This window comes from Natator depressus, chromosome 2 (genome assembly GCF_965152275.1).
Source record: "Natator depressus isolate rNatDep1 chromosome 2, rNatDep2.hap1, whole genome shotgun sequence".
Lineage (NCBI taxonomy): Eukaryota > Metazoa > Chordata > Testudines > Cheloniidae > Natator > Natator depressus.
In genome coordinates this window covers 91,527,973-91,550,708 of record NC_134235.1, presented here as the reverse complement: position 1 = coordinate 91,550,708, position 22,736 = coordinate 91,527,973, and the positions used below count along the sequence as shown (strand labels likewise).

The following is a 22,736-nucleotide window of genomic DNA, read 5'->3' as shown; positions in this document are numbered from 1 at the left end:
CATGTTCCGGATGCCCTAAACTTCCAACTGCCAGAAGCTGGGACTGGATGTCAGGGGATGGGTCACTCGGAATTGCCCTCTTCTATTCATGCCCACTGAAGCATCTGGCTCCAGTCACTGTCAGAAGACAGGATATTGAGCTAGATGGACCATTGGTCTGATCCATTTTAGCCATTCTTAAGATCTTATAGTTAGTCAGCCACTTAGTCTTTAATAAGGCTTTCAACATTAGGTCCCAGAACAACAACAAACCCCCCTAATATAAAGAATTTTAATCCAATGAAAAAATATGAAACACCATAATTGTGATACGCTGTGAAAAGTCCTTTTAAAAATTGCATTATATGTACTATAGTAATATCTCTCATCAAATATTAGAGATTTTTTAAATATAATACTTTTTATACCCAGCAGACAAATGTGTGTACTGTAACAACAGAGTTTCAGGATCATCTTCAAATTGGGTAATGGAAAATGGATACATGCAAGAATTTTCAATGCATTAAATAAAGTGGAACAGATTTCTTCCCATAGCAAATGCAAGGCAAAGCTGACACATTTTTATGAGAAAGGGGATATACTTTTTTTTATAAATATAAAACAGGAAAAGAGCAAGGCAGTTGTGCTGTTTACTTAAATAACACTGAAATCTCCTTTGAGTGATATGTGCTAAAATCAGCACTTTTGACTTCATAATCCAAACGCATGAATTTTTTTATCTTCCCACCAAGAAGGAGATTATTATAAAATTGTTCTCCCAGCACCTTGCTGATTTAACACCAACATAACACCTTACTTTTATTGAACTGCATACGCTTGATACTTTTTTCACTTTCTTTTATTGAAAATCTTACATATGTGACTAAAAGTCATGGGTAATTATCTTTCAGTTCCATTACAAAATCGGTCATCTATCTATCTATTTATCTATCTCTCTCTCTCTATATATCTATATATATATATATATATAGATTTAATACAACTATAAGCAAATCTACTCAATCATGAAGCAATGATTGTCTACAAAAACGTTATCCAAATTAAATAACTCTGTTGCAGATAATCAAAATTATGTTTTTAATGAGGCTGAAGGCCACTTTCACATAGTTAATTGATAATGCTGGATTGCAAGAATTACAAAGCCTTAAGGATATCTTCCCCCACCCCCATGTGCATCCATACATTAGGATTTCACTGTAAGGCTCCTCTTTTCAGAAAGAAGCACTTTCAGAGTGAACTACTTGTGGCATACTTAGGCCCCGACCCTTCAACACTTATGCTGAAGTCCTAGCAAAGTCAAGTCACTGAAATTTAACACATGAATAATGTTTGTAAAATCAGGGCCTTATTTAGGAACTCATCTACATATGCTTCAAAAAGAAAAAAATGGAAAGAATATTAAAAGAAAACGTTATTACTACTTGAATATATGCCTTATTTTCTAATAATAAATCATGAAAGATGAAGTATAAATATTGTCAGAATTATAAAAAAAAGTCTTATTCTAGGAAACCCTACTTCTTAATTGTACAATATTTTAACCTACTGCAATTGTCCTTCTATTTTGGCACTCCTGAATCAGTGTAGAAATTATGTGTTGTGAAGTTAATTCCTCTGGGGAAAATATTTATGTGAATCAGGATCAAAAGATGGATTCTGGAGTTTATAGCATTACATTGCTTAACATATGAAAGAAATTTTAAACAGTCTTTCACTGTGATTCATTAACAGCAAAAGAGAAGGGGAGAAAAAAGCACGGTCTTTAAAGTCTTCCAAGCGCATAGGACATGTGACCTTGAAAACTAAATCTCGCACTAACGACACTCCCAACTACCTCTGAGTCTTCTTTCGAAAATGCAATGTACAAATATTTTATTCAAATGTCTCAGACATGGTAATAGCTCAGAAGAATGACTGTGTGTCCTTGTAGCTGTGCTCCTTTCTGAGAGATGAATGGCGGGCTCGATTGCTGTACTGTAATTTCTCCATTTCCATGCTTCATTTCCTTCACGTATCTGAGACTGGAGAAAAATCAGCATGTTCTGACGCGTGTAATACCATGAGGCAGTAAAATGGACCTGAATTTCGTGGAGACTGGAGCTCCAAAATAAATATAACTCTCTATGTCAAATTAAAAAAAAAAACAAAAGATAAATTCTCCTGTACAAATCAGAAGAGACAATAAAAAATAACAAATAGACAGCAACTTTTTGTGTACCTACACAGGCATCACAAGCCCATTTTCAACGTTAAGAATCCCTTTCCATATTTTTTATTTTATGGGGATTGTAAATTCTTTCAGTAAGATGATGACAAATATTGCAGGTTTTCTTAGCATGGTTTGCAATTATTTTTGTTTGTTTTGATAACCTAGGTATTTACAGAGATTTCTGATTAAATAGCTCTCTTCACCACCATCGCCACCAATAAAAATATTCTGCTGGGTTTTTTGTTTTTTTTTTGTCTGTTGTTTGTTTGGGGTTTTTTGAGCAAGCAAGCTGTATGCAACACTGTAAATAAAATTTGCCAACCGTTTTTTTTTAATCAGAAAACTACAATATTGTAAGACTGTTTTGAATGGGATATTGTGTTTTGTTTGTTTCCTCTTCTACTTATCCCTTATTAGAGACTTTACAATCTAGACATGGCAGTACTGTGAAGGCATCTCTAGGATATCATTGGCTCATTGAAGTCACAGTGCACTATATACTCTTAGAAGTTAGTTGCCTCTGCAGGTATATGAGGGTTGCTATCTATTTGGATATGGCTGAGCGTCTCATTTTATCAAAAATGCCATCAAATGCTCAGGATCTGTGTGGTCAGTGCAGTCCCTAGGACAAGTCTAATGAAAATATGCTTCACCAAGGCAAAAAAACCTAAAAGGTTAAAAATGGAGAAATATTTACAACTTGCCTTTGTCCAGATGTTAAGTTTTTGTTTTTCTTCGGTGCATTTACATAGAAAGGTTCCAAGGCTATGAGTACAAGCTGTCAGGGCCAGTTCCGTACATATCCGCAAGTCGTTTAAAACGAGGCCCCCAGTCACTGAGGTAATCGTAATTCTGATCAGAGTTTGAACTGATGGAATCTAAAGAGCTGAGTGACTCAGCCACTGAGCCACTTCCCTCAAAGGCATACGTCTGCAAGGAATCATATGGCGGGGCACAGGGATCCACATCAGCCTCTTTTAGTCTCTCCCAGATAAATTCCCTAAAAATGACATTATCTGGGATACTTTTAAAAGTTGGTCTGCTCAAGAATTGAATCTCGGGAGTCACATCCCTTCTGGTCTTGGTGTCTCGGATGATGTTGAGGTTTCTCAAGGCAGCCATATCAAAAGCCTCCGTGTCTTCTTCTCCGCCACCCTCATCATCATATCTGACTATGTTTTCCCTGATATCTCTCTCCTCATCAAAAATGAGTGGCTCTTTTTTCCGCCGTCTCATGGTGACAATCAGCAAGACCAGCACTGGAACACAAAAGACCAAAGTTTTAGTGATGCTGAAGTTTGAATTTATCCTCCACTCAGATCTTTCCCAGTAGAGGAACTATTCCTCAGTTTATACCACACAGATCCTTTCCTTATCCAAGGAACACAATGCCCACATCATGCAGTTAGATTTTGAATCACTAGTAGGTTCTAAAATGGCTTTTAAACAAAGACCTTTTAGATATTACAGAATATATTTCCACAGTAATTCTGACTTAACGTCTTCATCTTTATTGCTATATCCCACGCTATCTGCTAAACATAAATTTAAGAGCCAGTTGAGGCTGATTATTACAATCGTACAGCCACAAAATGAAAAAAGAGACCTTTTTCTGAACTCCTAATTGCCCAAGTGGTAAAAGCGCATTCATAAAGATACTGCATGATTTTAACAACCGTAGTTTGGGAAGGGATTGAATTAAAGTATGCCACCATAGGTTCACTGATAAAATACCTGTTCCTTGATTGGGAAACTCTGAGTTATTAAATAATGTCTAATATAAGCCTGAGTTCATGGATTAAAAGCATCTCTGTATTAGACTGCACTTTGCTTTAATGTGCAAAATACCATAGTTGGTGCCTGTGAATATGTGATGAGAATTGCTAAGGCTGCATGCGTTTACTGGATCAACCCCGAAAGTAATGATTTAAAAAATTCTGATACTTCGGGTTTCTTTTTTTCAGCTTAAAAGCCAAGATTAATTTATAGATACTTAGCCAAAGTATAAGGACGGGATTCACTCCAGGCATGTAATATACTTGCAGTCATTTACAGTTTAAATATGTTTTTGGTAAACAAACAGGTACTATTCATAAACATAATTTGAAGGGATTAATGTGAATACTAAATTCATGTCTGAGACATGACAGACTGTTACTTATCCTCCTAAAAATGATTTTTTTAATTTTAAGGTTGAAGCCTCTGAATAACTTTGATGGGATTAGTGGGAGCTATAATGTATACTTAAGGTTGTAAAAATCAGAAGACATTCGGTGGTAAAGCTGCTCTTCCACCCTATCTCATAGCATTGTGCCTTGGTGCTATTTTTAAACTATCCTAAGAATATATTTTTGTAAAAAAATGCATGATCCGGGGTTATATCCTTCACCCCATAGCACTCACGTACTTCTGCTGGATGTTACATGTACTTCTTAAAGGGAAAAGTTCCTGAAAGCTAATTTAGATCAGTTTTGGTTTAAAGGAACTCAGTTCTCCTTTGGGCTGATTCTTTGCATGCCATGCTTCTTCATGGACTGAACTTTTGTTTCAGAATGCAAAACACTGAACATAAGGTTTTATAATATAAACAGAAGCACAACCAGACATATAGCGATATTAGGGCATACCACAATAGTAAGAGTAGTTGAATTGAGCAACTACATAATGAAATATAAATTAGATACCATTAACCCAAAGACAAATTATGGGCATTAAATACATAAATAACTACCTTGGGACACTTCCCAACTACGTGAACTTTCCCCAAGTATTCTCATGTGTGACATCAGTGCAGTACATCATCCTCATAAGAACATCTTTTCAGGGAGGTATTTTCTACCAAGGAGTAAAGCTACACACAGGGCATAATTTAAGATGTGGGTCAGGTGGTAAAAATACCTAAGCAACTCAAAGCCATTCAGACTTCTTTTCTGTTTAGAAGTACCACACCATCCTCCTTATGTAGCTTTTCCAGCCCAGTGTCAAATTGGCCTACAGCACAATCAGACTTCGAAGACCGGTCTTTGCAGTTCCTTCCTGGGCACCTTCTGTGCCTTCTAAAAGTAAGACTGAAACAAGTTTTCTTCCTGAAGTTTTCTCTTTTTGACAAATATAGTGAGCAATGCATTATTTTTCATGTAATAGCTACAGGGCGTACATCTAATGATCCATCTATTAGCAGATGCCTTGTGATTGTGAATTATTGTGGCACCAGCCTATATTTTTTGCATGACATCTACTGGCACAAGAAAGACACACATTACTTTGAGGCGGCAATGGTTTGGCGAACACTATTCGGAGCCACGTTTACATAAGTCTGAAATATTAGGAGTTTGACCTTTAAAAGAGATTTAGAGTAGTTGCCAAACATTTTTGTATTAGCAGAATCTGTTTTGTTGTAAATTATAGTATGGTGAACATAATATGTACACTGTCTCTCCCCCATCTAATCTTATCTATCTATCTATCTATCTATCTATCTCCTACATGCAATGGTTAAATTTCACTCTTAACAGGTTTTCTTACTAAAAGTGATATTTTTAAATGAAAGACAAATTACGTTGCTATCAGTGATAAATTTGTGATTTAATTTAAGATCACTATAGACAGAACTAAGGGTTTTCTCCATCTTTTAGTTCTTCTTTTATATGTTTTACCATGTCAGTGTGACAATTTTTATTGCCATGTAGCAAGCATCTAATCACTTCCTTTAGTCAAGGGTAAATGTGTTTTCACACTCCTGTCATGCTGAGCAGACTTCATTTTGAGATTTAAATACCTGCTAATAAGTGAAAAATATGAAACTTAGTAGATACGCCTGCCTAAAGGTACAATAAAGATCAAGATAAAATGAATGTTTTATGTAGTATGCCTTGTACATCCCACTCTTGCTTGAAGACAAGAAAAATATGAAGTCTTTCAAAAGGTTAAACATTTTAGCATTTAGATGGCTTGAAGAGATTATTAATTTCTAACTACTCCAGCAGCTATGAACAATAACATTTAACCTCTAAATGAACAAAGCCTTAGCTGCATTGCAGGGACTGTGGAGATTATTACAGGCCAAAACCAAATATCTGTGGTACCTAAAGCAAGCACGTCTGATTTTAAATGTAGTCTATTTCCCATTACGGCCTATTTCCTTTCCCATGTTCATCACAGAACCAGTGATCAAGGCGGTAAAGAGTGCCTGACTGAATGACTAGAAAAGCTAATTTTAAAGATTGTACAATGGAAATAAAAGTATAGTGCAAGCATTAGGTATACATATTAACTCTAAACAACCACACAGACAATAACATCACTGGTTGTTATATTTAATAAGCAAAACACCTAATGCCATTTGTTACAAACAACTAATCCATGAACAACCAGAACAACTAATGGCTGGGACTACACTCAGATTTTGTACCAATTTAACTAGCTTGGTAGAAAAAAGCAATTGAGTTAAATCATTACAATGCCCTTATGTGGATGCAGTTATACAGATATAAATGTATTTATATCAGCACAGCTTGTTTGGATACATTTTGTCAAAAGCAGTTATGCCAATAATTAACACCTTTCTGTCACTGCAACCATAGGAAGGGTTGTAACCATTTACCGTAAGCTGTTTCTGAACAAATACAGTTCAGTCAATGCAAAAACTGTGTGTAGACCAGTCCCAAGTATATTCCTGTTGAAGTCACTGCCTCTCAAAGCCATTGTGCAATGTGTGTAAATTTGAAGTCACTTATCTTAGTAGGCTGTCACCCAGCATGTCTCCCTGTCTCTGTTTTTGTTCTAGACTTTCATTTTGTACTCAAGGCAATTGCTGCATCATTGTAAAGATTTAATAATAGCCAAAAGACAACCCGGAAGAGAGGACCACAAACAGGGCTATAAAGAATGTCATACAGCTAATACCCATTGCCATACAACAGTCCCTTAAGCACATTCTCTAATATAGCAATAAACCACATCAGGCTTTGAATTAGTAAACTATTGGTTCATGCCTTGGATGTGTTATGAATCCTGAAGCTAAAGGCTGGGTATCTTCAACCATCTAAGAAATGCCTCAGTAGCCTTCTAATTCATACACTCTCATGGCTAGTGCAATCAGATAGCTCTTGTGGTTAAAGCAGATTGGGACTAGGAGATCTGTTCCCAGATCTGCAGAGGTTTTCTGGGTGACCTTGAGTAAATCAACCTGGTTTAAATTTTCAAAAGTGACTGGTAATGTTGTATGCCCAATTTGAGAGATTTTAGCAGGGGATGATTTTCAGAGCGCAGGTTCTTAGCACCATCTGAAAATCAGCCCCCCTTCAAGGTATCTCAGGTTGGGTATCCCAATATTAACTCACCCCAAAACACCATTTACTTAAAGAAATACAGGCCATAATCTCTGAGTCAGTTTCACATCCTGTGTCCATCTTTTATTTAGAATGTAAGCTCTTTAGGACAGGGACTGTGTCTTACAATGTATTTGTACCAAAATTGCACAAAGAGTCCCTGATCTCATTAGGACCCATTCGTTGTACAATAATATTAACAATTAATAAATAATTTGTATCTACTTTTATTTTAATTTTTAAATCTACTTTTGGAAGTTTAATCATTGTATTATTATACAGTATAGCATATAGAAGTGTATACAATGAGGTGCAAAGACCTTTTTTTAGAATGGGATGGGAAAGTGGGTGCTGACGGTGGGTTACCGTTTCAAGTATGGAACTACCAATAGGGAAAGCACATTACTAACCAGATTTCTGATTTTACCTGCTGTTTCAATGTAATGGAAATTCCTGAGCTGTGGAAATAAGTTATATGTAACTTTACATGCAAATACTTCTTTTTGTGAGCTTTCACATATAATAAAATTGTAGTTACACACTATGTTAAATGCTTATTCTAAAAACACTTATTATTGCATCTGTGAGATGTTAACTGAAAAATAAATTACACTGAATGAAGTTACCATATAATTTTCAAAGGAGTTAAAGATTTCCTCTCTTATTTCTTAAAAGAATTATATACAGTATAAAGTGAATGACACCCAGCATGGTACTTTTCATATGTATTTTCATAGCATAAGTAACAGCCATGTTTTTGTTGAAAACAACAGCTCTGCTGCAGAGTTGATACTGTGCAGCTTTTCTAAGGAATCGACTGACTATTGGAACTTTCTTGTGGAATGGAGTTTAGAAATCAATCTTCATCAGTCAGATTAGGGGCGGGGAAAGCTCACCCCTCTGGCCTCTCTACTTTGAGGTTCTAACTCTGGCATTCACTAGAGGACAACTTCAATGCCAGCCGTTTAACATGCACCGGCAGCTTTGCATGTAAGCATCCAAATGTGACTTTGTAGGCACAAAGTGGTAAGGGGCTCAGCCATGCAAATGTCCATTCAGACAAGTAAAAGTGAGCTTTGTGGGGATATTCAGGTGGTCAGTTTTGAAACCCCACAAAATGTAGTGAATGTCAATTCTTCTGACACCTAACATCAACAGCCAAGCAGCAAGCAGACATGTCCCTCATATGCTGCAGAACAAATTATTTAGATAATATGTTCTGAGATCCTCTCCTCTTCTCTTTGCCAGTGCTTGTGAACAGTCTCAAAGAGATGAGAAGCAGCACTGTGGTGCCATGAGTTATCTGCTGCATTCCAACCCTGTTGCACTGAATAGAATAAGCAAGTTACTACCTGGTAACTTGACAATTAATAAGTTGGGTCTCTACTGAATATCTTCCCTGAGAAACACTGTCTCCTGTTTAAGAAATACACACACGCACACACACACAACAATCCTGTAAACCATGGTATGTTTTTACAGGACTTTGAAAATAACCATCTCATTTATTTATATGCCAGAAATGATGGTATGAGAGTGCTGGGTGAGTGGCTTTCTATGAGTACAGAAATTGTATTTCTGTAAATCACTTTGGGCCAAACTTGCACCTCCCTGTAGACTTCAACCAAGCAATGCCAATTTATACCAGATAAGGATCTGGCCCTTAGTCACTGATCCAAATGTGCACATATTGGAGGGCATGTATGTGTTCAGGAACTTTCTTTAGTTGTGCTGACGATCAGGGCAGTGATATTTTTTTTTCCATATGTCTCCATTCCATTTTTAACCTTATTAATCTTACAAACTGTTATTAAGTATTGAAGGAGCAATTTAAGTACAGCAAAATGAGTAAAGAACAAATTTGAAAAGCTCCATACTTTGCCCGTCACAGGCTTAAAACACCAGAAACAGGAAACGCTACAACCTGTGTACAACCACTGTGTACATTGACTGGGTTCTCAATACTCTTGTTGTTTTATTGTTCCGTTAACAGTGATCCAGGCAGTCTCTGCCTGTTAGTTTTGAGCCTGTCTGGGCAGTGCAGAGTACCAGAAGATATGATGTCTCAGGGAGGGACAAGGCATTATTCGGGGAGGTGTGGCCTGCTCTCCACCAATGCACCTAATTCACTATGCAGGCTCCTGCAGGGAAGGAGAGGCAATGGACTGCACTTAGAGACTTCAAAGTAGCCAACACCAGGAAGGGGACACTGCCGGATCCAGTTGTTGCACACGTAGTGGAGGAAACTACAGTAAAAGCCTATCAGTTGGAACCACCGAAACTGATTCTGTATTTTAGCTACCTCTGTGGCTACGATACCGAACTGTGGACCTTACAATCTCCCCGCTCCTTTTGGGATGATATGCTCACCAAGAGTACTCAGACAAGCCTTGATCCAGGAAAGCACTTAAGCATGTGCTCAGCTGGGGCCTCAAGCAACACTGGGACTCGGACTGCACCAGAATCTTGCACTGGGTGTGAAAAGATTAGGGAAGCTCCTTGGTTCCCTTTTCTGCTCCACAATCTTGAGTTTTTAATACTGTCACAGCCTAGTCAATTTCACTTTAGTCTCCACAGGGAAGTGAGAAATCCTGATACAACTAAGCTTCTAGTGTGATTTCACAATTTCCAAATCACCTTTTCTCCCTCCCTTCTCTAGTTTCAGTTTTGACACAGAATGTAAAATGCAACTGTGCTAACAGCTGCAGGTATAACAAAAGGACATCATGCAAATGCTACTCAATTAAATATGCTAATTCTCATCAATAAATTAATTTGTGACATTTGCTGTAAGTCTTTTGCTCTTTGCAAATCATTAAATGTTATAAATGAATATCTTTAAAAGAAACAAACTGTCTATAAATTTGCATATTATATACTCAGTAAGTAATGTGAACGCTACCAGCTATATTATGTTCAACGAGAGAGATGTTCATTAATCCATTTTTTCACCTGCAACGTCTATCTATAACTATTATATCAGCTGCAACTGATATTATTCCTTCTACCATTACTTTCTGGCAGATTACCTTTGACATTATTTGCCTACATTTTATCAAATGCCTCTGTGGCTGGATTATTAGCTTTTCTTCCCTAAAGAAAACCGAGGATAAACAATAAATGAGATGAGGGGGCTTTGTTTGTTTGTTGTTGTACTGTGCTTCGGGTGTAAATGAACAAAACACCAAGGACATACCTAACAATGTCAGGACACAAGCCAGTATTGCTATAAGCGCGCCAGTGCTAAGTCCTGCAGGCAAGATGTATGCCTCCGCATTGCATGTTTGGGCTGTGCCGTCGGCATCACAGTCACACACTCTGATAGTGAGGGTATTGGTGCTGCTAAGTGAGGGCGAGCCACTGTCCACAATGAATATTGGCAAGTAGAAAACAGCCTGTTCCTGTCTCCGGAATCCATTTCTCCTGGTTAGCACAGATGCGGTGTTGTCTAGAGGAAGAAAAAGACAAGGGTAAGACACTCAGAATTTCTAAAGGAATAGTCCACAGGTAAAAATGCATTTTTTTTCTGTCTGGTGGACTTTAAGTTTTATATTATTTTATTAACTTCTTTGTCCTGGCCATCCACCATAAGGAGCTGCGATGATATGTTCTGCTTGAGAATCTAGTTCTAGCCCATGCAAAAACCATTAAGGCCTGTATTTACCAGGAAGGCTTATGCTGGAATTGTGGAGGCCTATAAACTTTAATCACACTTGCAGTGCCACATTCACGAATCAATATCCCAGAAGGGGTGGGGCACAGTAAATTAAATGAAAAAAATTTGCACTTCACTTGTTTCTTTAAGTAGCTACACAGTGTATCCACACATAGATTTCACTTCTAATTTTGCAGGCTCTGTTTCCCCACCGTAAATGTGCATTGATATTAATGGAAGTTAGATTCACACAGGAAGAGGAAAAGAGGAGAATAAACCTCTGAAATCCACATTGTCACAGCTTGGGTCACAAAAAAAACATGGCATCCACACACACAAACACATAATTGTGTGTGCAAATGCATAATTAGGTAATAGCACATCTAATTATTTGTCTGCATGCACCAAGACCCATTTGTGTACAGAAATCACGCAAGAATCTATAATGGGAGTCTGCACATGTTTCAGGCTTACCCAGAGTACAGGAGTTTAAAACTGACCTAGAAAGGACAATTCGTTTATATATTCAAGGTCACAAGTGAGCTCCTCAGAATGGTGCACCTAGTGACTTAAAGACATATGGCAATGGAACCAATCACTTCAAAATCCATAATCACCTCTCAGGTATCTTTTCATAAGAAAATAAAAAGCCATATAGCCTCTAGTAACAATAAAATAGTAGAACAGCGGCGATTTAATTAACAGCTCTCAAGCACCCAAATATAGGTTTTTAAAATGTTATCAAGCTGCTCAAAGAGATATGGCTGTCACAACTGATTTGTAATGTTTAGTCCTACAATTTAAGAGATGTAAATAATAATTTTGCCCTCCTGAAGAAAGACCGTGGGAAATGACCATTTGCTGATGGTTCCTGACTGCACTCAACAAATGAATGGATAATAAAGAATCAAACCTGTATATCTGGCAGGTATTGCACTTTTAAAATATGTTTTATTAAACATGTTTTAAAATACATTAAAACAATTGAACAGTGTATTACTGACTGCTTTTGCAACTTTTTCTTCCTTATTTTAAAGTTTCAGTAGTTCAGAATAACACACAATTATTTTACTTTTCCTAATATTAACTACAGTAAAATGAACACTTTGTGATCCGTAAACACTTGTACCCATGCTTAACTGTCCCACTGAATTCAACAAGGCACCAACATACCTAAACTTAAGCATATGCTTAAGTGCTTTAAAGGCCCAGATGTTCAGAGTGATGCACAAAACTGTGTGTGTCTGTGCAAATCCTGACATACAGGGATTATTGTCCCTCTGTGGTACATATGAAAAAGTACATATACACTTTTGCACACACTCATTAGAAAGTATGAGCAATTATTTCTGAGCACACAAGTCTGGTATGTACAAAGTTAGATAATCAAAAACGGACAACTTCTGCCCTACTTACACCTCTGTTGACTTTATTGCTGTGGCATGGGATGTATTGATCTAGATTGTATGTTCTCTGGGGAAGAGAGTGTATTTTTACAATGTTATGGTACATTGCACAGTGTGTCCCAGAACCCTGCCTAGAATTTCAGAGGGCTAATGTATTCTAAGTAATAATATTAATAATAATAAATGCATTTGAGTCTTTAGGTCATGATCTATAAAATCACTTCAGCATATGCTTACTTGACTTCCCTATTATTGTTCATATAAGTAAAGTTAAGCACATTGGAAAAACAAACTGTGGACAGCTGAATAAGACTCTTTATCAACAGGCTGATTTTTTGTATTGTGGTCCAGGAAAGACACTTCATTTCATTTTATATTTAGTTTGTATTCTTATTTTTGTTCAGGACAAAAGGTGAATCAAAGTGTGGATACAGTTTGAAAAATTGTCCATAAAAATAGTACCTTTTCACTCAACATATGGTTAATGGTTTATTTTATTACAAGAGCAAGTTTTTTACTCCATTTCACACTGCAGAGCAAATAGAGCAGTGCAGCAGTGAGATGGGGGTCTATTGTATTCTATTTGCTTCAACCATTAGCTAAGCAGACTGCCAATGTCCAGCTGCCATACATATACAGCAACTAATGAGAACGCCAATTAGGAATGTGTTCTCATCTCTTTTCACCAGTGGGAATGTGATGCCAATGATGGTCCTCTGTGTAGATCTTTGGGGAAATACAGTCCTAAACAGCATGTGTAAATATTGTAGGTAGCCTAAAAATGAGCACTCAGCCTTCACCTCCAAAAACAACATTCAGTTGCTGAAAAGGTGTGTGGGGGGGTTTCACCAAAGGAATTCTCATTTTGCCATGTCTTTGGGGCTCATTTCTTTATGCCCTGAATTATATTAATAAAACATGAGGCCCAGGACATTTTTCAGTCACTGCCCTCAAGGTAAAATCTAATTTGGATAAAGACGTAAAAATACAGGGAAAAAAGGGGGAAAAGGCACTTGGGGGAAAAAGAAAAGATTTGAAGCCCCGCTGTTTAGCTCAAGGCTCAAAACGATTTAAATAGTTTCTTCCTCTTGACAGATAATCTCTAGATAAAAGTTACTTAGGGGGCAGACTGCTCTTTAATTAATGTCCTCCCTGGCAGGGAAGTTCACCCAAATGATGATCACTATGTGTCTGAAAAAAGGGTGGTGGTTACCTAAGGCGCCTAAGTCAGTGCTCCCCTAAGGCACCCAACAACATTTATATTTTTACCTTTGTTGTCTTGCAGAGAAAAGTTGTGGTTATTTGCTGCTTCTGCTGTCAAACTGAAGTAGAACTGGTGACCACTGGGTGGGTCATCTTTATCAACAGCACTGATTTTCTGGATTACCTGAAAAGAGAGAGTTCGGTTGAAGTTATATTGAGTTTTATATTTTATATAATACAAAGCAGTATATACACTCATGCCCTATGCACACAGCGCTCATGGTCAAGTGATAAATTGCATTTATCATGCACCTTCAGCCATCTGACTTGCATTCTGCCCCCAACACCTTGTTCTAACATTTCAACCTTGTAAGCAATTTTAGACACCGTTAACTTTCATCTCCCATCTCCCCACTGAAAACGGTGCAAGATAAATACTTTTGCTTTCCTTCCTCTACCCCAAACTGCACTGGCCCGAGGCACTATGTAGCCAATATTCATCCAGTGACAGGTTAAGATCTAATATATCACCACTCATTAAGGATAGGAATGAGAGTTTTATAGTGTTGGAAAGGGGACACCTTATGTGTGAAAATAACAGTGGATATAATCTAGCACCAGAGAGAGAGAGACAAGCCTCTCACAGTTATTAGTGGGTGCAATTAATGCCACACTGTGTCTGTAAACCACAGGTGTAAATGTAAAGCCCAGATTTTAGAGTTAATTAAGGATGAATAAAACAGAATTGAATATTAATTTAATCAACATTTTCTGAAACATGACAAACCATACAAAATATAACAGACTAGACCAGTGGTAGGCAACCTGCGACCCATCAGCGTAATCTGATTGCGGGCAGCAAGACATTTTGCTGACGTTAACCATCCACAGGCACGGCCCCCCGCAGCTCCCAGTGGCCGCGGTTCACCGTTCCCGGCCAATGGGCACTGCAGGAAGCGGCGGCCAGCAAGTCCCTGCGGCCCGCTGCTTCCCGCAGGGCCCATTGGCCAGGAACAGTCAACTGCGGCCACTGGGAGCTGCTGGGGGCCGTGCCTGTGGACAGTCAAAGTCAGCAAAATGTCTCGCGGTCCGCAATCAGATTACCCTGATGGGCCGCATGCGGTACGCAGGTTGCCCACCACTGCACTAGACTCACGTCTTTGATATTTATAAATTGTGAATATGTGGTCATGAGTATCTGGAATAATTGACTAGAGCCGGGGACAATGTGGGTAGATACTCATATGCAATTTGGTCAGTCCATCTTAATTTTTTATGGCTTACAAGACTCCTGCTGGTCCAATTCTAGGTTTCTTTTGAGCAAATGAGGCTAATCATGCTAATTTCTGTTGTAGTTTTAAATTTTGTTGTAATTTTGAAAAATGGACAGAAGAGTGATGTCTTTTATGAAAGAGGTGGAAGGCTGAGACTCTGGGAGATAACACAGAAGTGGAAATCCTCCATACAGAGGGCCATTGCATCCAGGATGGTACATGGATGATGTGAATTTCAGGAATAAAATGGCCTCCAGTTTTCTAGGGGGTGAGGGGTTGGAGCAATGTGAATGGATCTCTTTGGGTCTGATTTTCAGAGGTACCAAGGACAAACAACTCCAGCTGAAGTCAATGTGTGCAAGGAAGGGGTGCTCAGAACCTCTGAAAGTCACACCTTGTGAGGGCAACCTTGTACAATTTCTAATACAAGAGAACTGTCACAGGGGATATTGTGCCCCTTAGACCCCTTTTTCCTAATTCAGCCAAACTTATGTCACCCACATTTAAGTTTTAGGAGTGCTAGAGGATATAGGAGGTGAAGTGCTGAGTACTCTTACTGCCTAGTGAGATCAGTGGGAATTAAGGGTGCTCATCCCTGTACAGAATCAAGCAAACAAAAGCATCATTTTGCTATGCAAGGACATCTGGAGTTTTACATGGCTTGTGCACATCTAATTTTTATTTCTGCAGCTCTTTCACCATAGCCAGTATGGTGGAGTTTTTAGACTTTGCAATGACTGCGCAGCATAAACAAATATTAAGCAAAGTGTCATTTGTATTGCAATAAGCTGACTGTCTTTTATCTTAAAGCTGGCATCTTTTCAAAAGAAATTACTGCCTAACTAATGTGAATAAACATCTGGAAATATCGATCTGCACCTGGCCAGGCTGAGCATTTTCACAGACTGTGGTCTCGTACTCCATGGCAAACTCGGGGGCATTGTCGTTGATGTCAAGGATAGTGATGGCCACATATCCTCTCCCAATCTGTGCTGGGTTCTCTGTGCAAAACAAACAAACACATAAACAAACAAAGACTCTTTACAAGTTATTTTTTGGATCAATATGCCTTTCGTTTGCATTTTGTCTTGTGCACACACCTGTCAAAATGAATTAAAATACCCCCTAGAAACATAATGAAAAATAAACTCTAGGATAGAAATCCTGGCCTTTTTTCAGACAATGGGAGTTTTGCCATTTACTTCAGTGGGACCGTATTTCACCATAGGGGTCAAATTCAAATTCCAATGTATAAACCTCAGGAGCAAAAAGTCCCTGGGGGGATGGGAATGAGGTGACATAAAAACCCAGCCACCTCGAGTGGGCTCACAGCCAGTCAGCATAGTACCATTCATCTAGGATGGGGCATGGTTAGAATGGATATGAGACGCATTTATTCAGTTAATTCCCCTCAGTAATTCAGGGGGCCTATGACATAATTTATGGCTTCCCTGTAACTGTGGGTAGCATAAGAGAAGTACCATCTACCCACCCAAGTCAATCTCCCTGCAATTCCCTTACTATTAAGAGTGAATCTAGTTCTAGGAATCTAGCACCTTTATTTGCAGACATGGTGTAATTCCTCTCAAACCTGAATTACATCCCCAAATTGAAGCAATCATGGATTTTAGCAATACGGACCTATGCTTTCTACTGGTGTGCAAGACAATTGCCAATCTGTGGTAAAAGGGGTATTGCACAGTAAACTGATAATCACAGAGTTCAGAGGACATGTCTTAATCAATAAAATACCTGTCTGCAATGAGACAGGTCTAAATGACTGCACAAGGTGTGAGGCAGAGTAGGTAGGTAGGTAGGTAGGTAGGTCCTATCTATCTATCTATCTATCTATCTATCTATCTATCTATCTATCTATCTATCTATCTATCTATCTATCTCTTATTTACAACACAGTCCTCATCACATTATCTATAGTGAGATCAGATATATAGGTCTACATTTTCATATTTTTATTCAATGCCATCAAGCAATTATTATAATTGAACCTGAATCTTTTGTTCATTCTGTGTATAAAACCTTTAAACTGTAACTTACGACTCTCCATAGCCAAGACAGTGATGTTATGAACAGCATTAGTTTCTCTATCCAAAGACTTGGCAGTTGTAATGACTCCACTGTTGGCATCAATATTGAAATATCTCTCCAGGTCTGTGTTTCGGTCGATTGAGTACCTAGGTGAAAGGTTAAAGAAAACTTCTGATCTATGTTCAACTATAGTTTATCAAAACGTTTCACTAATTTCTCATTAGATAGAAAGAGCACTCATTGTTTCCCCCGTTTTTGACTCTTTTTCTCCAGTATTGCTCAGGTTTCTGGAAGAAGCAAAACTGTATGTGCAGCCTCTTGAGGCTACAAAGTGAACAGTGCTGAGAGATGCTGGCTCTGTTCCCATACACAATGCCTTCTTCAGTGAGGTTACAGGTATTTCCTTATCTTTTCTTACTTTCCTCCTTAAGGTAGCCATTCATTTATTCATGGAATAGCATACTCCTGAACCCAAACCTAATATGAATCACAATTGGAAGCTTGCCACAGGGCTGTATCAAATTCATGCAGCTCCCAGCAGAGCTGGCACTGACAGAAACAGAACTTCTGTCACTCGTGGAAGAGCTCCTGTCTTACCCTGTGCTATGGGTCTGGGGAAAAAATACTTGGAGGAAGTCAGGGGATTACATATTCGACTGCCAGCTCCTGGTGCTTTATTGTCATTAGACAAACACATTGAGTTTCTTGGCTTAACATATTGTTTGCTAGGAAGGAGGAGACAGAAAACAAGCAGAAAACACAGAGGAAAGGGAGAACCCTGTCCATTGTTTACTTTTCCTGTGTGAAAATGGGAGATGGGATTATGCAGTTTTAGGTTTACTAACAATGACTTCTTGACATACCATGCTTATTTACTACTCAGTGTGAGTTAAAGAATCATCATCTGGCCAAACGTTATAATTACTGTCATAACAATGCAACTACTTCACTTGTGGTGTATTACTGATCAAACCTTGTAAAAATGTGGAACGGTCGAATTACAGTAGATATCTCAACGAGATCACTTCCCAGATATAATGACCATATACCATTATGCATTTGTACTATATTGTACTATGCCAGTTTGTTCTGTGCTGTACAACATTGCTTTCATCTGTCCCTTTAGACTGCAAGTTGTCTGGAGCAGAAACTTGTTATACACTTGGTGTTGCTTTACTGTAGAATATTATGTGCTGAGGGTTCTATAGCAACAGAAGCGCTAATGAAAACTTTTTGGCATTCAACATTTAGAACTTTCCCTTTCTCATCAGCAAACACTCCTTTTTATTTTATTGTATTTCTTGTGTTTTCTATTTCAATGTTTCCTTTTCTCCATGCCAGAACTGCTGTGTATTTGGTCAGCAATGCTCATCAACTGTTTCATGGCTGGCATGTTATCCCTAGAGACTATGCTGTACCTGTCACATTTGCAATGCAGTCAGTCTTGCCCAGCAGTAGGGATTCAGTCCCTTGCCAAACATCAGGCTTTCCAGTTATTAACACTATCACTGTGCAGTCTGATGAGCCAAAGATTTACTGGTTTAAAAACAACAGATTACATAAATTGCAACACATATGGCTAGAAGAAGAAAAAAAATGAATGTTTCTGAAAAAGAGATTTCCCCTAATACTTACTTACAAGTACTGCATCCATACTCAGATTCTAAAACTCGATCTCAATGTGATTTAATCTTTTAATTCCTTACTATCAGTTGTATTTGAAAATTAGTTTGGCAGGTCTTTCGCCAAAGCTATTTCAAACCTCAATAATTCTCAGTACCTTTTGAGATAACCCCTGCTTTTCTTACCACACCCTCTATTTTTCTTTGATGTCAAGGTTTAGAAGTGTCTAATCTTATAACCACAATATCCCACCCAAAATTTCAAGATATGTATAAATTCAGTTCTTTTGTCAATATCCATTTTCCTTCTTCGAACATATATTGTTGAAATAATCATCTAAACTTCCTAAATGGATCAAGAAAAGTAATATATTATATTATATATATTATATATATATGTAAAAGACTCTTTTATGCTCTTCCAATCCTGGTGAGTCTGATCCTTTATGTAAATTATAGCAGATTCAGAACAGCTCTAATTTATATCAATGGTTTCTCACGGCATGATTTCGGCACCCAGGGATTATGATGGCATTGGCACATCCTGTCTATTTCTGTGGTTTCTTTCTCCAATCACACCCCCTCTGTGGAGCTGTGCAAATAACAGATTTTTTGGTTCACTTGTAATTCTGAAAAACTGTTTTGGGACAACTCAAAGACAATCATTTTTTGAAATTTTCAAACAATTGAAAAATCAAAAAATAAAATTTCATTTCCATTTCGAGCAGTATTTAAACATTTTTATTTAATTAATAAAACTAAAGGAAATTTCAAGAGGAAAACTCATTTTGAATCAAAAAATCAAAAAAAAGTTTTGTAAATGTTGAAACAAAATGTTTCAAGGAAAGGATTTTTTTGTTTGTTTTTTACACAAACAATCGGGTGAAACTGAAACAAATTAGTGAACCATTTTGATGTAGCTGAATCTACATTTTTGGCAGAAAAAAGTTTTGTTTAAAAATTTTGGCCTGCTCTACCCCTGAGTCCTACACAACCTTGGGATGCCCTTCAGCCCAGAGAAATCATCAAGATGCCAATTAACCTAGTTTTATGGCTGCTTTGTGCTGCTGGAGTGGTGCAAATTGACAAAAGTGAGATTAAAAATTTGACTCTCACCCTTTTACAGGAAAAAAAGAGAGCAGTGAGGATGGATTGCATATAGATGGAAGTTGGAACTAACACTAACCCTTGCAGTTTTGCTAAAACCAAATTTTATAAACCAGATGCTAACAACACTGCCAGAAAACATTGCCATGGCAGAGACAGCTTAGTGAAGATAAATTTCAGAAGTAAGTCCATGCCAACTCATCCATCTAGTACTTGTTTGTACATTTATTTTGAATCTGTTGCTAATATATATTGAGAAAGAGAGAGAGAACACATACATCACCTCTTCATGTGAGATACATGCTTTATTTTTACGTTAGGGTTGCTGCATTGTAAAGTCAGAGCCACAACACAGTGACAAAATCACCTTTAATAAGTGTAAATAAAAATTAGATAACAGCAGAAAAGGTGAAATAATTAATTAGTACCATATAAGGTTTTCAGTGTGTATGCCAAATGAATAATATTAACAATAATAACACTTAACAGCAACTTTCTCTTAAATACATTTCCCTATTTTCCACGGGTCTCAAATAGGTTAGAATTTCCGTGGGACAGAAATATTACATAAAACTTTTATTATACTGTCTTCTATCGTGTGGATAGCATTGTGACATCTAGTATTAACACCTATACAGTACTTAGAAAGTGATCACATAAGTTAAAACACAGCCAGATCACTGTAATTCTTTTTCTGTCACTGTTCCTCTCCCCCCACACAACCACAAACATAAAATTCACTCTCTATATGTGGCACCTTGTCATATGTTCATAATATGTGGATTACAAGCATGATATTGTGGCAGATTCTCCACTAAACATGCAGAGAGAAGGGGGGAAATACCTGAAACAGATTTTTCATTCCCTCCCTTGTAGGAGGGAAATGTGACCACATCTTTCCCTGTGGTGATGGCAGATATTTTACCTCAGTGGGACCAGTAAAAGGCACACAGCCAACGTATCTGAGCCATCCCCTCTATCCTGTTGAGAACACCATTTATACTTATTGTAACCCCTGCTGAGTCTTCATCGTCCGCATGCCACCAAATATATTTCTTGACTCTGTCCAGTTCTATGATATATGGACAATTTGCACTGTGGAACCTCAGGTCCAAGTTTCTGCACTATAATATTAAAATGTTTTTGTTTTTACTGTTACTCATATATATTACTGTAAGGCCTAGTTATAAGGTCTTTTCACTTAAGGGCTACTGGTAGGAATTTCAGAAGCCCCTAAGGCTGAAAATCAATAGGACTCGTGCTCCTAAGTTCTTTTGAAAATCCCACTCTTTATATATTTACAACCTTTATCTTAAAAATCATTTTTGTCTGGTAATTATACAAAGCATGGACTGTATACACTACATATATAAGTAATTAATCATTATATTGTAATAGAAAGAGTGAGCCTGAAGCAGCTGAATAATAAAGCTGAAATAATGCAAACACATATCTTTCAAACAAATAACTATAAAAATATAATTTGCTAAACAAATGAAACTCCAGTTTGTTCTTCTTTTGAATACAAATTCTACAACATACACATTGTCAATGCATCCAGAAAATGTATCACTTCTTTTTTGTACATAGTTTTCTCTATAATAGGTTTGGCATAATTGATTTAATAGGGACATAAACTATGGTTTGTGGATTCTTCCCGACCGCTGCTGAACTTGGATAATCAAGTGATTTTTTTTGTTTCAGAAACCTGAATATATATATCTTTAAAGAGATTTAAATAAATTGTTTATCAAAGCTACTGCAACACTGGAGTCAAAATAAACAAACTTTTTAAACAGCACAGACATATGCTGAAAAAACGAAATAATCCCTTCTGGTACAAATTAATAATCCTGAAATACACTGGACAAAATGACATCAAAGGACAACATGCATACGTACGTATGTACATACATAAACAAAGCCTCATAATTACCTAACAGGGCTGTTCAAGATATCAGGGTCATGGGCTGCAACTGTTCCAATGATGGTGCCAACCTTTGCTGCTTCAGACACTACCATGGAATACAAATGGGAAGTAAATACAGGAGGCTCATCCACATCCTCCACAATTATCTTCACTGTTGTCATATCGCTAAAGGGCCCCAGACTTTGAAAGCGAGAGTCAACATGCTTATTTGCTGCTTCTATCCTCAGTGTATAGCTTGTTTTAGCTTCAAAATCCAGCTCCTAGAAAGAGAAAGTTATTTTGAAATTTAATTACTAATTAAATAGATGGTGCAGCAAAGCTCTTGCATTTACAAATGTCAGTATAGATATATATAAAGAACTCTGCCACTGGTATCCAGGCAGCATTTTTGACTGGCAGATCATTGAAAACTACTGATCTTTAGCATTTAGCTTTCCACTATTTGCAGTATGTCCCTTGGTCTAATCCAAGATATTTTGATTGATTCTAAGGCTGCCAATTAAAGCTAAAGTTATTTTCCATCAGTGCATTAATTTAGTAGTTATAAAACAACATGCAACTGCAAAGAGAAAGAGCAAAAATTCAACAGAAGAAGCCAGTGCTGCTTAACCAAAATGGAGTGAGAGTACAAAACAAAAAACAAAACTTTACCATGTGGTTTTAATAAACACTTATTGAAACGTATAAAGACAAATGAGATGTACTGTCTGAAGGGGATTTTCAAAAATGCCCGGCATTGGGCTAACTCTGCTCCTACTAAAGCTGATGGCCAGTGATGACTATTTTTGAAAATCCCTCTCTGTGGAGGAAATCCCTGTGATTTCCCAGGGCCAGAATTTCACCCAATGTTTTTAATGTGTGTGACTCCTTCATTTTGTGTTATGAGTATTTACCATCCATATAATATCACTTTATTATTTCCTTTTTACTACAGTGTCTAGGGCCACACATTTG

General features: G+C 37.5%; 1 protein-coding gene across 1 annotated transcript in view; it reads right to left on the bottom strand.

Moving 5' to 3' along the window:
- Window positions 1-898: 898 nt before the first annotated feature.
- Window positions 899-22,736, bottom strand: part of CDH7 (cadherin 7) — a 99,213-nt gene continuing 77,375 nt past the window's right edge. The window contains exons 7-12 of the mRNA XM_074944696.1: window positions 21,789-22,042; window positions 17,133-17,269; window positions 15,957-16,078; window positions 13,870-13,987; window positions 10,736-10,987; window positions 899-3,468 (exon numbers count right to left, since the gene is read on the bottom strand). Coding sequence (XP_074800797.1) covers window positions 2,975-3,468; window positions 10,736-10,987; window positions 13,870-13,987; window positions 15,957-16,078; window positions 17,133-17,269; window positions 21,789-22,042 — 1,377 coding nt within the window. The 3' untranslated portion in view covers window positions 899-2,974. The remainder of the gene's footprint in view (window positions 3,469-10,735; window positions 10,988-13,869; window positions 13,988-15,956; window positions 16,079-17,132; window positions 17,270-21,788; window positions 22,043-22,736) is intronic.